The sequence below is a fragment of the Phocoena phocoena genome, chromosome 2 (assembly GCF_963924675.1).
Source record: "Phocoena phocoena chromosome 2, mPhoPho1.1, whole genome shotgun sequence".
NCBI lineage: Eukaryota > Metazoa > Chordata > Mammalia > Artiodactyla > Phocoenidae > Phocoena > Phocoena phocoena.
In genome coordinates, this window is record NC_089220.1 from 64,421,457 (window position 1) to 64,437,350 (window position 15,894).

At 46.0% G+C, this 15,894-nt stretch overlaps 1 protein-coding gene across 1 annotated transcript in view; it reads right to left on the reverse strand.

Annotated features, from left to right (window-relative positions):
• Positions 1 to 2,105: 2,105 nt before the first annotated feature.
• Positions 2,106 to 15,894, reverse strand: part of NPAS3 (neuronal PAS domain protein 3) — a 757,552-nt gene continuing 743,763 nt past the window's right edge. Inside the window, exons 10-12 of the mRNA XM_065871683.1 lie at positions 8,812 to 8,959; positions 5,326 to 5,450; positions 2,106 to 3,460 (exon numbers count right to left, since the gene is read on the reverse strand). Of these exons, the coding sequence (XP_065727755.1) occupies positions 2,106 to 3,460; positions 5,326 to 5,450; positions 8,812 to 8,959 (1,628 nt within the window). The remainder of the gene's footprint in view (positions 3,461 to 5,325; positions 5,451 to 8,811; positions 8,960 to 15,894) is intronic.

The window sequence follows — 15,894 nt, forward strand, 5'->3', positions numbered from 1 at the left end:
ATCAGCCAACCTGAAAGGAAACCAAAGCAAAGCACCCACTGCTTATAGGTAGAACACAAGGGACTCTGGGAATGTTAACAACTGAGGCTATATGGCATCAACTTATTTCATATATCTGAGCATTATTCTTCAGTGCTTTGTGTGGCACTCCAGAAGAAAGAGTCATACCCAGAATTCCATTATGGGAAAAATGGCTCCATTAACCTTGAGCTAGTTAAGAGTCTTTTTATCTCTGAGAATGAAAAAGATTTTGGAGAAGTTGGGGTTGGGGGGGGGGAGATGAGGCAGGAAAAGGGGAGATGAGAGAGAGAGAGAGAGAGAGGGAGGGAGGGAGCAGGGAGGGAGAGAGGGAGAGAGGGCGAGAGGGAGAGAGAAAGGGGAGAGCTTGGGAGAATATACACCAGCAAAGCAACAGCAGAAATCTTAAAAAGTGAAATGGAAGATTCACAGACAGTAGAAGCAGCGTAGGGTGACGTTACAGAGGAAGGCCACCACACAAAAATCACTAACCCCCAAGAATCACTGATTCACTAGGACTGCAGGAATGGGACTGTACTAGAGATAGAGCACAGAGAAGACAAAGGACAAAACAACTACATTAGCTTAGTATATACTGCATATAGAAACACACATTGAAACTGCAATGGACTGACAGCCAAGGACACATACACAGTGCACACATTACAGTTCTCACATCTGTTATTAGATGCCTTAACAGCTGCCAAAAATGGAGTGGAAGAAGAATTTATACTCGACAGTCGTTTGGAGTGTTTGACACTACACTGATTTCTGGCAACAAAGACAAAATAGGATATTTTTTTCTTTTTCTTTTTTTTTTCTTTTTTTTTTCAACTTAATGCGCAGTTGCAGTTATCTGTTTGAAGCTTATTTTAACCCATTCTTTAGTTTTAAACCTTACTGGTTCCAACCTAGAAATAAAAGAACCAAAGGGGAAAAAAAATCCACCAAATCAGTCCCCCAAAATACAACCTTCCTTTTCTTTTTTTTTTTTAGCAAGAAATGAAAAAAATCAAAAAACGTTAAATATTTTTTTTCCTTCTTTTACTCCAAAGTGTTATTGAAGTTGCAAAAATTAGCCTCAGTTAGACTGAGAAAAGGAAAGAAAGAAAGCTCAACGAAAGGCAGTATGTACCTAAACTGCTCCTCAAATCAGTTTGATTGAGTTTTCCAAAAGCCCTTTTAAAAAGGGCTTTCCTGACCCATTAAATTTAATGTGAGGCTATGTTAGTTGGGAGGTAAAAAATTTTAAGTCCTGCAGCAAACATTAATGAGGGCTTTGTCTTAACTAACCAAGGAGACTGCAGCAATGGACTCCAGACCAGGACAGAACACATTTTTTTTCAAAACCCAGCCCAGGAGCTGCATTTTGTATGAAGACATTACAGATTAATAAATGATAGCACCATGGTTTTAGAAATTAAGTTAATGTTTCAGTAATTAACATTTAGTCCAACTTTTTTTTTAAACATTCTAGTCACAGGCCAGAAATTAAGTTTAAGAACCCAAAATTATTTTTATGTGCAAGTAAGAAAATCTTAAAATCTTAACCATAAAAAGAGAATTAAATTCTGCATAAAATTCTAAAATACTATCCCCCTATTTTCAAAGGAATTAGGAACAGAAACAAAAACACCACCCCATTTCATTTGACTTAGTCAAACAGGGCACATTGTTTATGCTTGTCTCTTTCAATCTTGATCATATCAAGATCTTTACGAAGAAAACTCAATGGTTGTCATTTCAGAAATCTCTTGACCACAAGACTGAGTATTCTATGGCAGAGGCATATACACATTAAAGACATCTTAATAAAGATGCAAAGGAAAGCAAAACAACCCAACACACATCTCGGAAGAAGACAAAATGGCAGGCAACTAACTGCTCGTCTGACCCTCTGAAGGCCAAAAATAAACATATCTTTACAGGAAAGAATGAGTCCAGTGAAAGAAAGAGGGGATGGAACGGGGACCGTCGTGGCGAGAGAAGATGCTGACCTGCTCGAATTCAAAGTGCTAGAATCAAAGGTCTAAACGAAAACTCCGACGATGCCTCCGGGCAGAGCCCCGGGCCGCGCTGGGCGGTGCTCAGTCCTCCTTGCGCTCCAGAGTCTGTGCCGCGTGGATGCCGTTGCTGTAGACGGGGAAGGGCAGCGTGGAGAAGAGTCCCTCGGCCGTGGTGAACACGTTGCCGGTGGGCATCTGCGTCAGGCTGGCCGCGCTCACGGCGCCGCCAAACGGTCCCGACATGTTGAGCCGGTGCACGTGGTGGTAGAGCATCTCCATGGGCGTCTTGGGGTCAAGGCCGAAGCCCGGGCTGTTAACGTCCACGAAGTTAACAGCGTGCGCGTTGGGCAGCAGGTTGCCCTGCATGGCCAGGGTCACCTCGGCTGGCGCGTAGCGGATGGTGCCCGTGGTGTAGACCCTCTGCGCGGCCGTGCTGGTGGCCGCCAGCGTCCCGGTCACCCTGTGCACCAGCGGCAGCACGACGTTGCCCGCCTGCAACCTCTGCAGCGCCTCTAGGTCCCCAGTGTACAGCAAGGAGTTGGGCGCTCCGGGGCCGCTCCCGCCGCCGCTGCTTCCGCCCCCGGGGTGCTTGTCCCGCGGGGACGCCGAGAGCGGGGGCGACAGCGGGTCGGAGGCGACGGGGGCCAAGGCCGCGGGGGCCGAGGTGCCGAACTGAGTCTTGCGGGCGGCGGCGGCCGTGCCGTCGGCACCGGGCGGAGTGAGGACCGAGTCGGGGATGGCCACGTGCAGCCCCCCGCCGCCTGCGCCGCCCGGCGGGGACGGGAAGTGCTCGGAGCTGGGGGGCTTGGTCATGCTGTAGGGCGACTCGTTCCGGGAGATCTCCCGGTTGGGCGGGTAGTTCCAGATGCTGCTGTCGTTGTCGAAGTTGATGGGTTCCGAGATCTCCGTCTTGATCTTGAGCACCGAGGCACTGTTGGGGGAGGACAGCAGCCGCGGGGGCTCCACCAGGCCCGCGTCCAGGCCGCCGGGGCTCGACGCGCTGGACAGGCGCCGGCGGCTGGCGCTGCCGCCCTTCTGCCGTTTCCGCCTCTTCTTGCGCTTCTGGTGCTTGCTGGAGGCCTGCGCGCCCGCCTCGCTCGCGCTGTCCGAGTCCTTGGCGCTGTCCGACGACAGCGACTCGCAGTTCTGCAGCCGCAGGTCCGACTCGCTCTCCACGTAGCGCTCGACCTTGATCTGCATGGGGCCCAGCGCGCCGAAGCCGCCGCCGTCCTCGGCCGCCTTGGGGTTCTCAAAGTCCGAGTGCTCGAAGCTGTCGTCGCTGTCGCGGCTGTCCGGGTTGCTGGAGCTGTGGCCGTCATCGTTGCAGTTCATGTCGTTGTCGCACGTGTTGCCTGACTTCTTGCGGTCGGGCTCCGGGTCTTCGCTGTTCTCGGACTGGTTCCCCTTCTCGTCGGACTTGGAGTTCTCGTTGTCCTCTGCGTGGGGCCGGCAGCCGCGGGGGTGGGGGGGGGGGTAGGGGGCGGGGAGAGGAGACACAGGAGACAACGGATTAGCAGGGCGAGACCCACCTCTCACCTGCGGGGGTGGGGGAGGGGAGGGCGGAGGTGGGGGGGTTGTCGCCTTATCCTGAGCTGCTCCACTGCCTCGGTTACTTAAAGCCTGGGCCTTCTCTCTCGAGGACCTAGATTAGAGGGACCCTGACTCAGAAGTGCGGTCCCCGGATCTGCGCGCAGCATTGGCATCACCTGGAGGCTTGCTACAAATGCAGAATCCCAGGCTTCCACCCAGACCTACTGGATCAGATTCTTCATTTGAACAGGATCCCCAGCTGATTCTTAGGCACGTTAACATTCGAGATGTTCTGCGAAAATGCTCACAGACTCAGGAGTAAATAAGGTGGCAGTGACACAGAAAAATGATGATTTGCAAGGTGACTTTCCAAAGAGGTCTGCACCTTCCCCTGGTAAATATCTGCTCATTATCGAAAACCATACTCTCCATTCCTAAAGTTATTTTTCTCTAGAGCACTGAACGCCATCTGATTCATTGTATGTTTTATTTTTATTTACTTCTGTCTCTTCCCCCAACTGGAATATAAGCTCCACAGGGCAGGGAATTTTTGTCTTTTTTGTTCACTGCTATATGCTATATAAATAAGGAGCAGAGATCGTCTGTTCTAGAACTCTGCCTTAGTAAAGAACTTTCTCCAATGAATGCAATTTACAGGAAATCAGTCAAGATCCTCCCCACCTGCTTCGGCCTCCCTGATGCTGTGTCTGGAGTAGAGGGAATACGGTACGAGAGCATGTTCCCTAAGGATGGGGTTTGTGGCCGGTGTGCCCTAGTCATCTGGCACATTTTAGGGAGGAGAGATTTTCTCAGTGATAGAAGCTCAGAACCTTTAGGGATGATGCTGATTTTATGGCTCTGCTTTTGGATGGCAGCCTGGACTAGCACCTTGGACAAATCATGTAACTACTCTGGCCTTCATTTATTTAGCAGAAAAGGCTGGGTTAGGAGAGGCTTAGGATGTTTTGCAGCCGTAAATTCTATGAGTTATGTGCCCCTTGCATCTATGCGTGTCTGTGGAAGGGGACTGGGAAGTGGAGGAAAAGTAAATTTTTATATTAGCTTTCCTGTGCTCCAAAGAACTACTCAGTTTGCTTCCCAAAATAACTAGGAATGGGAAGGCATGGATTTGTTCAGCATAGATTCAGAAAATGCGTAACAGACGGCACCCAGAAGGAGTCATTTACCGATGCCATTAAGTATCCCACTTTAGAGGTTTAATCCCAGCTTGGTGAGGATGTGAATATTTGGGGCTCAAAGTCACGGTCTGTCTTGGAGCAACAGAGATAGCCCTGCTGTCTGCTTCTGGTAAAGGGGTTGGAGCTAGCTATGGGGTTAGGGCCGGGCTTCTTCTGTATGGAGGACTGACATTAAGTGATGGCTCAATCAATCAATCTCTCTGTATATTTGTGTATATATATTTATATACCATAATATACCTATGTGTATGAATACATACCACAACATGCATATATGTATATATTTATACATATTTAGATGCATGTATATATTTACATAACACCACATACATAAACATATGTATTGTATGTATGTACACACACTTATGTAGTGTGTACATCTGTATGTAGTGGTATATAAGTATATATACATATATGTGTTGAGAAAGACTCAGTAATAACTTGATGTGACATATATCCCTATATAAACTTTGACCAGTTGCTTCATTCAGATGACACTCCTTTGGCCGTTGCCCACCCCTCAAGTTTGGAAAGGCAAGCCATAACTGCAGAACACGGAGAAGTCGTAATACCTGTAATACCTGAGGTGTCTTTAGAGTCTGACTCAGAGTCGGAGGTCTCTGAGGATTCCGAAGTTTTCTCCGGCAGGTGGGGAAGCTGTGCGATGTCCATTGGCGTGTCCTTGTACTCGGGGTTGCTGTGGAGGAGGGAGGTGTTCATCAAGAGTGCAGATACCCATTCTGGATGGGTTGCTTCTGACCATCTTCTTCCCACTTCCTTGCCCCAAACTTCTGGAGTTTAGAGGGTTTGAAAGACTAAGCATGCATTCGTTTCTCAGCTCATCATGGGACTTTTACAGAAGCTTGAATTGCATGCGCTGGGCAACAGGTGCACCTTGCCACAATGACTGAATACCCAAATGCTACGTGAAAGCCACCAAAAAGCTTTCAAATAATCAGGTACCACTGGGGGCCAGGGAACTGGGCTGCTTGACATTCCTCCCAGTACCACACCTGGGGGAAGGGAGGATGAGAGGAGCACCCTCAACAATTCATTCCCCTGCCTCCCGGTGTGCCCTGCCTCCTGGGCTCCTGATGAGTCCATCGCTTCAGTACCCTTGTCTTGGCTCCTTGACGGAGTGTCCTCAGCTGTTCAGGTGGCTCTAAGGCTATTGGGGGCGGGGAGTTGGGGGACAGAGCCCTCAGCACCTGACGATCTGACAGATGCACAGGTGCACCTTGGGCTGCGTGGGTTATGGCTACTGAACTGTCAACACACCCATTACAATCGCATTTTCATCTGCTCGTGTGGTGTACACCTGTGGCTTGTTAGCTGGAAATCTGATTGCAGCGGGGAGAGTCCCAGTGTGAAAGAACGAAGCGAACCCCATTTGCACAAAAGTGCTTAATTTTTGTTCTATTTTTAATTCAGAAACAAGCCTCCTCTGGAAAAGGGAGTGTGTTCGGTCAGTCAGCGATCTTCTAGAAATGCCACTCCAAGGCCAGGCCAGCATGTGAGCAGTACCAGCTGCATAACCTGAAGGCATTAGGAAAGTCTCTTGCCTCCAAATGGAAAATGCCTCTTCTGTCCTTCTATCATGGCCAGTCAGCCAGAGACCTTCCATAGGTCTCCATGACTCACTAGCTAATTTCTAGTGAAGTTCCTGTATCAAAGAGTCACTGTTTCAGTAACTACACTAAAACTGCAAATATCCCAGGGGGGTTCCTTCACTCAGGTAACTTATCAGGGCTTTACTCCTTAGTGTGAATTAGCGCAGCCGCAGAGCTTTCTCTAGATGATCAGATGAACCAGATGCTGGGAAGGTAGCCTTAGCCCTTACACAGTTTCTGTAATTCTACCAGGTGTTGTGAAGGGTACAGGAAGAAGACTGGAGGATCAGTAATTTCAGAACAGGGACGTGCAAGCCTGGATGGAGCCCAGAAGTGAGGGATTCTGGCCAGGAAGAGGGAGCATGAAAATACTGCTTGGGGAAGAACAAAGGACAGGAATGTGGGAAAGAAAAACCAACTTCAGTAGTTGCTATCAGGCCAAGGCCCTTCTTCCTAGACCTCCAGCCTGGAGAAGTGATCCTGATGAGTGACAGACCCGGGGAGCTTCCTCTGCTAAAGCTCATGTATGTCAGTCTCCTTTGGTCCAGATGCCACGTGGGTTCACAAGTCCCTTGTCGGCCAACTCCCAGTCTTCTATTATTGAACCCAGGGTGAGTCTTCAGGTCAGCTGAAACACGTCTGGCATGCGTGAGATCGAGGCTCTTAGAGCCTGAAGGCTGGGCTTTGGTACCCAAACTGCTTCCTTCTTCTCCGTATGGAATTAGGCGGGCCAGGAACACCAAACGCTCATGAGCTTGTACCATGTGATCCTAGGCTAGACCAAGTGTTGCTCTAAAGTAGCACCAGCTGCCCTCTCCTCACCCCTCCTCACTCCCTCTGTCTGGGGGCAGAGTAGGAAGTCATGAGGCTGGTGAGGCAGTAAGAAAGATCCAGAAGGGAAGAAGTCTCCCTGAATGAGATGAACAACCATAGGGATTCCTTTAGTGCCCTAGGCTCCAGCAGCCTGGCGGACGGCCATCCTACGGTCTACGGTGTCCCTGTTACTGATGTCTAAGTTTTACTAATAACGGGTCTCCTTGGCACGGTGAATGTCAGTGCCACAATATTCTGTCTTCTCTTTGGCATGTGAGCTTTTATAACCTTCTGCATTGCATACAGCCACTGTTCCGTAAACCTCTAAGTAAAAGAATTCCCTGATAGCAGAACCCATCTTCAGCATATCACAAACACAGGGGATAGTTTGCATGAAGAGCAGGCTTTGGAGAAAGCCCCATTAGATACCCATACTTTTACCTTTAGAGAGAATTAACGTAGAGCAGAAGAGGTCAAAAAAGGGAAAAGAAAGTAGATGAATGAAGACTCTTCTAAGTGGTGCACATTAAAGCCCTCTCTAGAGCAATAATCATTAGTGTCTGATTGATATGCTATTGGGAGCAAGCACGTTCATGCCTTCAAGTCGTCACCAGCGGACGCGAACACACTCTGAAGGGTCAGCGTGCTGCTGAGCCACGGCTGTCTGCATCTCTGTCTCAAAGAAAAATGGGATTCGGTACTCCCTGTCGACATCAGTCAAAGGGCAACAACTTCCATTCATAAGACCCGCTGGGAGTTTTCCTGCTCAGACCACATGTGGGCCCTGCTTGGTGGTTTTAGGCCAAGAGGAGCCAAAGACTAGAGTGACAATGGTGGGAGGGAGCCAGGCTGAGCATCTGGATAGCTTCATGGCAGGATTGGTGGAGAACCTCCCAGAAAGCTTGTCCCCAGACGCAGACCACCCAGGCTATGCGTGTTGGTTACTTTGGTGCTAGCCTGAATCCACAGGCAGCAGATGAAGACGGAGAGACGAGGGGTGTTGCACACTGGAATTCAGGAGGCTGTGGAGCTTGGCTGCATTAATGGATATAAATTGGAGGATGCGTTAAAACAGCGGTCACCCTTGCCTGAGATCACACTGAAATTGTCTCAATTCTGGCAGTGACTCCCTTTGCTTACCAAAACTTGAATGTCTGGGGAATCCAACCCTACGTGATACGCTGAGGACTTCAAAGACATGGGATACAGGAGGAATATGAACTCTGCCACTTCTTCCGCATCCCCTTTTCATAGTTTTCACAAGGGTTGGAGCGCATGAGTATGAGAACGTGTGGGGGAGAAGGAGATGCTTTTTGAATGCTTCCACTGGAGGCAAACGTCTGTGTTCTTTTTCTGACCCGAACATTTGTGGGGAAACCAAAGCAACCTCTGCAGAACCGCCCCAAGGTTGGCAGACCAAGAACTACTGAACATTTCGCAAATCTGCCCTCGAAGTCCCTACCGACATGGCTTTGAACTTTTCCCATTTCTTTGAATCTTGTGGAAAGAAAAGCAGAATTTCCATATAATTCCACACCAGATACTGTCAAAAGATAATACAACATTTCAGCTATTTACCATTGGGCTGCGTGTTTTATAACTGAGATGGAAACGAAAAAGAATTCCAAAATATACCTCAGAAGATAATTGACCCAGATGATGTTTTTCTCATTTGCGTTCTTGGCGTTAATAGCTATTGTGGCACTAGACTGTATCCAAATATATCCTCCATTCTTCTGCATCCAACGATAGTACTTTGTCACACATTGGCCCTTATTCAGCACTGGTGAAAAAACAGAATAGAAGGCATTGCATATTAGGACTGGGACGAAATGGTTATCATCTCTGCAAAATCTGAAGCTTAGAAAGGGGAGGTCCCGGACTTCCCTGGTGGCGCAGTGGTTAAGAATCCGCTTGCCAGTGCAGGAGACACGGGTTCAAGCCCTGATCCGGGAAGATCCCACATGCCGCGGAGCAACTGAGCAACTAAGCCTGTGCACCACAAATACTAAGCCTGCACTCTAGAACCTGCGAGCCACAACTACTGAAGCCCGCCTGCTCCACAACAAGAGAAGCCACCGCAATGAGAAGCCCACGCGCCGTAACGAAGAGTAGCCCCTGCTCACGGCAACTAGCGAAAGCCCGCGGGCAACAACGAAGACCCAACGCAGCCAAAAATAAATTAATTTTAAAAAAAAGAAGAAAGGGGAGGTCCCGCACCAAGCCAGCGGTGCCCCTCTGTACGCTTAATGTAGAATGCCATTAGTAGGACAAATAAAATCACCAATTCAGTGGAGCAATAGCTCTGGAGCTAGGGTTACTAGCGTTTGTAGCAAGACTTTATTCCATTTTGGACAGTCATGGTGTGAAAGGAAGGATAACAGGACTGCAAATCTTTCTGGCTCACAGAACACCTAATGCGGTGTGGATATTGTCAATGGGTTTGACATCAGATGGGAACAAAGGCAAATTTGGGTGTGATTTATTCATAGCTTCAAGGTAGCTATGCTTTTCATATTCATATGCTTCAAGGTAGCTTTGCGATTCTGGATATCTGAATGGTTCCAAAGATGCTTTCCTCCTCTGTCTTTGATCATTTCACCTCAGTGTGAGCGGTATCAACCCGTGTCCTTATGTATCGGTTCCTTTTGATCTTGTCGAACAGAATTTATGGTATGAACTAAATCTACATGTGTCAGTCGGGGGAGATTCTGGTGAGAAATTTGCTGAACGTTGGAACAAAATACATTCCCTCACCAAGTCAGACAGAAACACTGGCCTAAGCGAAGCACAGGTTTGACTTGGCTAGAGCCAAACAGAGTGACAGCTCCACACAGACTCTGAAATATGGCCCCAAATGAAGGAACAAGTAAAAACAATCAGTAATGTGAAACGGTGCCATTAAATATCCACGGAAAGAGAGCTTTAAAATGCAGATGTTAAAAATGATACTTTAACCAAAATCTTGCCAAGTTGAAATGGATTTGATTTGTATCTGGGCACGCTTGAGCTAGTAAAAGGGGGAAGAGTGCAGTAAATCAGCCCCTGAAATAAAGTGCTATGGATGGGAAGGGTTTAAAAGGATGCCGGAAACGTGCACACCCGCTGTTATCGCTTGGATACGAATTGCAGACTCCACACCCCCCAACAGCGCGCCAGCTGGCTGGCCACTAGAGGGCAGTGTGCACTCGTCCACGCTGCCCACTTTTGGCACGTCCTTGTCTCCGTCTGCTAAAATGAAAAACCTCTAACTGCTGTAATAAATTTGGCTAAATTAGCTGCTAAATGGTTATCTCAAGTAATATGTATTTGCATTAATCATCTTGCTCTAAACCAGAACAAGCCAGAGTCCTAAAGACGTAGTAAATTCATATTGTCCATTTAATTATGGCTAATAAGTGCTTCATATACAATAGTTTCATGAAGTACATTTTGATTTTTTTTTTGGGGGGGTTGGATGAGTAAAGGGAAGTCACTTTGGAAAAGGGCTGTGTTTAAGTCTGTAGAAGCTCTTCCCATCATCATGTCGGAGCCACTCTTCCTAGCTCTGAAAGTGGTCAAAAATCAAACCTCCATATATTTTATCCATAAACATATAAACTTCAACGCTTTTCTCCCATTCTCTTTTTTTTTGTCTCACAATACACGAAATGGATGGTTGTAAAATGTAATACTTATGTCTTAACAGTTGCTTGAAAAAGCCTTGCTTTGATGAGTGCTTCAAAGAGCGGCGAGTTCTATTCAGAAACTATTCTACAGTTCAGGGTATTTTTAAAACCCGGAACTGTCACCTTCTCTTAGTGGTGAGGCTCCACAGGTAGGGCTGTACTCTGCTTTTGTAGGCGATTGTAAGTTCTGCCATTCGGCATGCATGGCTTCCCCGGCTCCAAAACTGTGTAGTGAAGCTGAAAGCAGTAAAATACTGACTCTGCCATACAGCACTTCTGTCAAACCATTGTTGCATGCAACAAGATGTGCTTTTATTCAAATCCTCTCAACCTGGTTAACTATTAATAGAGGAACGATGGGTTATGAAATTCTGCCCACTATTTTCACAGAAATACTTAGAGCATCCCAATCAGTGGTTGGTGTATAATTCTACCTGCTGTGTATCTGGAATAAGGGATAATTTCAAATGGTTCTAGTATTTTTTTTTTTTTTTTTTTTTTTTTTTTTTTGTGGTACGCGGGCCTCTCACTGCTGTGGCCTCTCCCGTTGTGGAGCACAGGCTCCGGACGCGCAGGCCCAGCAGCCATGGCCCACGGGCCCAGCCGCTCCGCGGCATGTGGGATCCTCCCGGACTGGGGCACGAACCCGTGTCCCCTGCATCGGCAGGCGGACTCTCAACCAACTGCGCCACCAGGGAAGCCCTAGTATTTTTAATAAAGGCAAAGAGACTAAGAAGCCCCTTTTATAGAGTCACATGAAGAAAACACTGAGATAGTAGGCTAGACCAGCCCAGCCTGGCTGGGGATTTTCGACTGGAATTTGACCCAAAGCAGGCAAAATTAAAAAAAAAAAAAAGACCCCACAACACAGTGCGTAGCAAGGGGCAAAGTGAGACAGAAATTATAAAGTCAAATTAGAGTTTGCAGAATCAGCAGAAAGATCACCACGCCCTCTCCTTCCTAATAATACTTTCTCTTACTTACAAACAACGAAACAGAGAAACAAACAAAATCTCCTTTCTGAAATGCACCTTTTTGGGTTAAGGCAGTGCAACTCTGGGTCTGATTGGGTGCATCTGTGTTTCCTGAGAAGATAAATACAAAGTTATTAGGACCCATGATTCCACGAATATTATTTATCACCCAGGCCAAGGGCCATCTAGCAAAGAGAGGAGACCTCAGTGAGAGAGAGGCAGGCCAGGCAAGTTTACGTGATGAAGTGGTGGTGAAAGAGCTGCGGAGAAAAGGACCCCTGAGGGGTTCCCTGGGGAGTCAGGAGCTACTCGAGTGCCTTCACTTACCGTGGTCCACACCACAGAGCAGATCCAGGGGCCAATCACCGTCAGCTCAAGAAGACAAGTTTAACCTAATCCATTAATTTGCCCTGGGCCAGCCTGACAAACAGAATTCTGAAAAGGTAGACATTCCAGCATGGTCTTGGATCATGACTGTTTCCTGAGGATCAGTGTTTTCTGAATGACACCCCCATGTATCCGTGGGAATCTAGATAACTCAAGATAAGGCGCTGAGTTAGCTCCTATTATAGCATGAAATGTTGACTAAAAGATCACCCCAGTTGCGTCTGTTTTTCAGGAGGACCCGTAAAAGCGGTCACGATGGAATTTTGCTTCTTTTAAAATGAACACGGAATAATTTTTGCTTGGGGCTCTAGAATATAAATTTATGATTTGTGGATGAAGCTTCCTGCTTTAAAAAAAAAAAAAAATCATACTGGCAAATCAGTTGGATCGTTCCAGCTGTGCCAGAGGCAGGATCTGACAGCTTTTCCTGAGCTCATGTGGTCCTAATCAGCTCAGGAAGAAAAGCCACTTTGGTGCCAGTTTGAAAGAGATTTTTAGTTTGTAATAAATTAGACAACTTGAAAAACAAAAACTTTTTTGATACTCTCTAATGCAGGGCTGCTGTTTTTATTTTGGGGTTTTTAGCTTTAAATAATGGAGAGAAATGAGAGAATGTCTGTGTTAGTCTATTTCACAAAATCCCTTTTGTGGAGAAACCCAGAAATAGCATGATGTAAGTTACTTGGTATGGAAGTCCTTAAAAACCAGTTAATTGTCCCTTGAAAAGAGATAGATCCTAGTCAAACCAATGAGCCCAGGAGAACATTCATAACAGTGTGCTCAAACTATAAAGAGAGGAAACCTAGAGAGAGAGGAAATATCTATGAGGATCTTATTTTTAGTCTTACACTGTGATACGGTCTGAGTACTTCTAACACATCACCTGGCATCTTCTCTTTGGCTTATCCCAAAGTTTACTTTTTGCCGTCCAAACCTTTTGGCAGAGCAGCCTATGTGTGCTCACTGGATTCAATGATCACATCATAACATTTCTAGAAAGATGTCTTTAAAACTGTGTGATAAGAATTAGTTTTTATTTAAGGATCTCAAAACACTGAAATGGCCTTTTCTTAGGTTTTAGAGGGTAAACATGAAGACACAGGGAGGCTGACTGTGTTTCTCCCAGATGCCCTTTCAGTGTTGGATGGTCTCAGGTATAACCGTGGATGCCTCTGCTACTGCATGACAACTTGTTCCTTTGAGCCCTGAAATCCAGGGTGTAGCCAATTGTTTTTGGCTGTAATTGCTCAGCTCTGAGGAAAACCAGGAAGTTGTCATCAGTACTGCTCCACCTTCCAAGCTACAGGTGCCTTTGAGTTACAGACTGTGCTCTTCAGAGGACAGAAATGACCCTGCATTTGGGAGAAGAAACTACCAGAGACAAGGAGAGACTTACATCTTGCTGGGGGAACCATTCTAGCCCTGCTCATTTGACCATTTTCGTCTCTAAGTGTCAAAATACCACCAACCCCTAATTGTGAAGGGAGTGGCAAATGCGGTTCAATCCAAAGAAAAATGCTTACGTGTTAGAACACGTGACCTTTTCCATCACATACACACTTTGCCCCACAAAGACTGGGTGCTCTGATTGATTGCCTATCTTTTTAAAAAGTCACCTGGCCTCTTGGTTTGAGCTTAGTGGCAGGCATACAAGAAATGTACTCCTTGTAGAGAAAAACTAACACCTCCCCCCCCCACCCCAGCCAAATCTGATGAACTCTTGCTGGAGTGCACATCTATGGCTCTGCACGCAGTGACCAACAGAGGGATTTCAGTGTTCCTTAGGAAAACTTTGTCCACAGAGATAGACTGATGATTGAAAGGACATAAAGGAAGCCTGTGTCTGTGGCAGGAACATAACTCTGTTAGTAACTCAAAACAAATCAGTCCAAGTTTGCCTTCAGAAATATGGAGGAAAAAAGAGAACATGGTCTCTTCCTGTTGGGCCGTTCCACAAAATCAAAGCCAAAGATTCTAAATAGTGAGTTACTTGTGTCTTCAAAAGAAGGAAGCAGTCTAATTCGGTTTGAAGAGGAGATGAAGAAGACATCTCAAAAGCGGTCTTTTAGCAAAGTGTCTCACAAAAGGACATTTTAGAGGTTTGCATATGCATTAAAAAGCTGTAATACTTGGTGTATTCAGGTAAGCATAGAATAAATAGGAAATGGTGAGATCATCGGAGATTTCCACACTTGACATTCACACAGCTGAACAAAGAGCTTCATTATCGTCACGGCAATATGAGGGTGCATCTGCTGCTCGGCTCACCCCCCCCCTTGAGCTACCTTCATCAATGGCTGCAGAGAATGGGGAGTGGGGGGTTTTCTGCTAGATACTCAAAAATTAATTTTGAATTCACTAATGTGGAGGGCGTGTAAGTTAGGGGGTGTGTGCTAGAATCACACTTTCTACTTAATACCACAGTTGGGTGCTTAGCTGTAGCTACCGGTTTTTCTTTCTACATTCACAAAACTGGCAGATGAAACATGAAAAAGAATACTGACTCTTTAATCTCTGCTTCTCCACCTAAGGCCCAAGGCAGGCTGACAGGGAACTTCATTCTGGAAACAGGACTTTTTTTTTTTTTTTTTTTTTCTTTTTTAAATTCTGGATTACTTTTTCTTCTGCTTTTGAAAACTGTGGGCTATAGGGAATGAACCTGACATAGACTTAAAACAAGAACAGGTTTCTTTATCTAAAAAGTTACAGTCCTTGATGCTTACAGAGGTCATTTTCAAAACCCACAAGAGAGACAGCATTAGAGCCAGGAACTGTGCATTTAGCGCTTTACTTACTCACAATAGAGACAGTTTTTCATTTAGAACTGCTCATAGGATCAAGCAGGGCTTTGATGCCGTGCAGACTTTCCTATAGATTTTGCAATTAGTGAGCTAGATGTCTTAAATAGCGGGCATCCACAAATTGGTTTTTAGTTTTTTTGTAAATTTACGTGCTGAGCAATATTTGATCAAATTGAATGATATTTGATACTTTAATGTGAGTTACGAGCTTAAGGACAGAAGACCCGTGGATGGTCTGTGAATGACTATGCATCATCTATGGATTTTCCCCCTAATATCCTAATGACAGGCCCTGCTTGAATTGCTATCTGTGTGATTTATAACCTCAGAAGAGGTTTTTTCCTATATCACCACCGCCGATTGACAGATTTTTATTACTGTTAATACTGAATCCTGGAGAAAACTTTTCATTGATTGAGAACATATCAATTTGTTAAGTTTAAAAAATAAATTCCCCTTTCCTTGATGATAACGTGCAGAGTTGGAGACCAAGGCTTTTGAACATTGAGGGGATCATGTTCTAGGACCGGAAGAGTCAAAGTAATTGTTGGTACGAGTGACATCCGAGATCTCAGATTTTTTTTAAGCTGTTTTCAGTCCAGTCAGGGAGTTTCAGTACTGTTTATTCCTGACCTTCTTGACCTGAAATAGTTAAGAACAGAGTATTTTTTAGCCTCCAAACCTTCTTTTTTGTTGGGGGTTTTGTTCTATAAAGGGACACAGTGAACTCTTGCGCGTGGAATTAAGATTTATGACTAGGAAATCAGGGAAATGGTGGATTTATCCACTTATTCAATAAATAATTTTTTTGAATGTGCCTCTCTGTGCCGGGCACTGGGGGATAGCAAAGTGAGCAAAATCTGTCACTGGCCTGAACTCCTGTCTGAG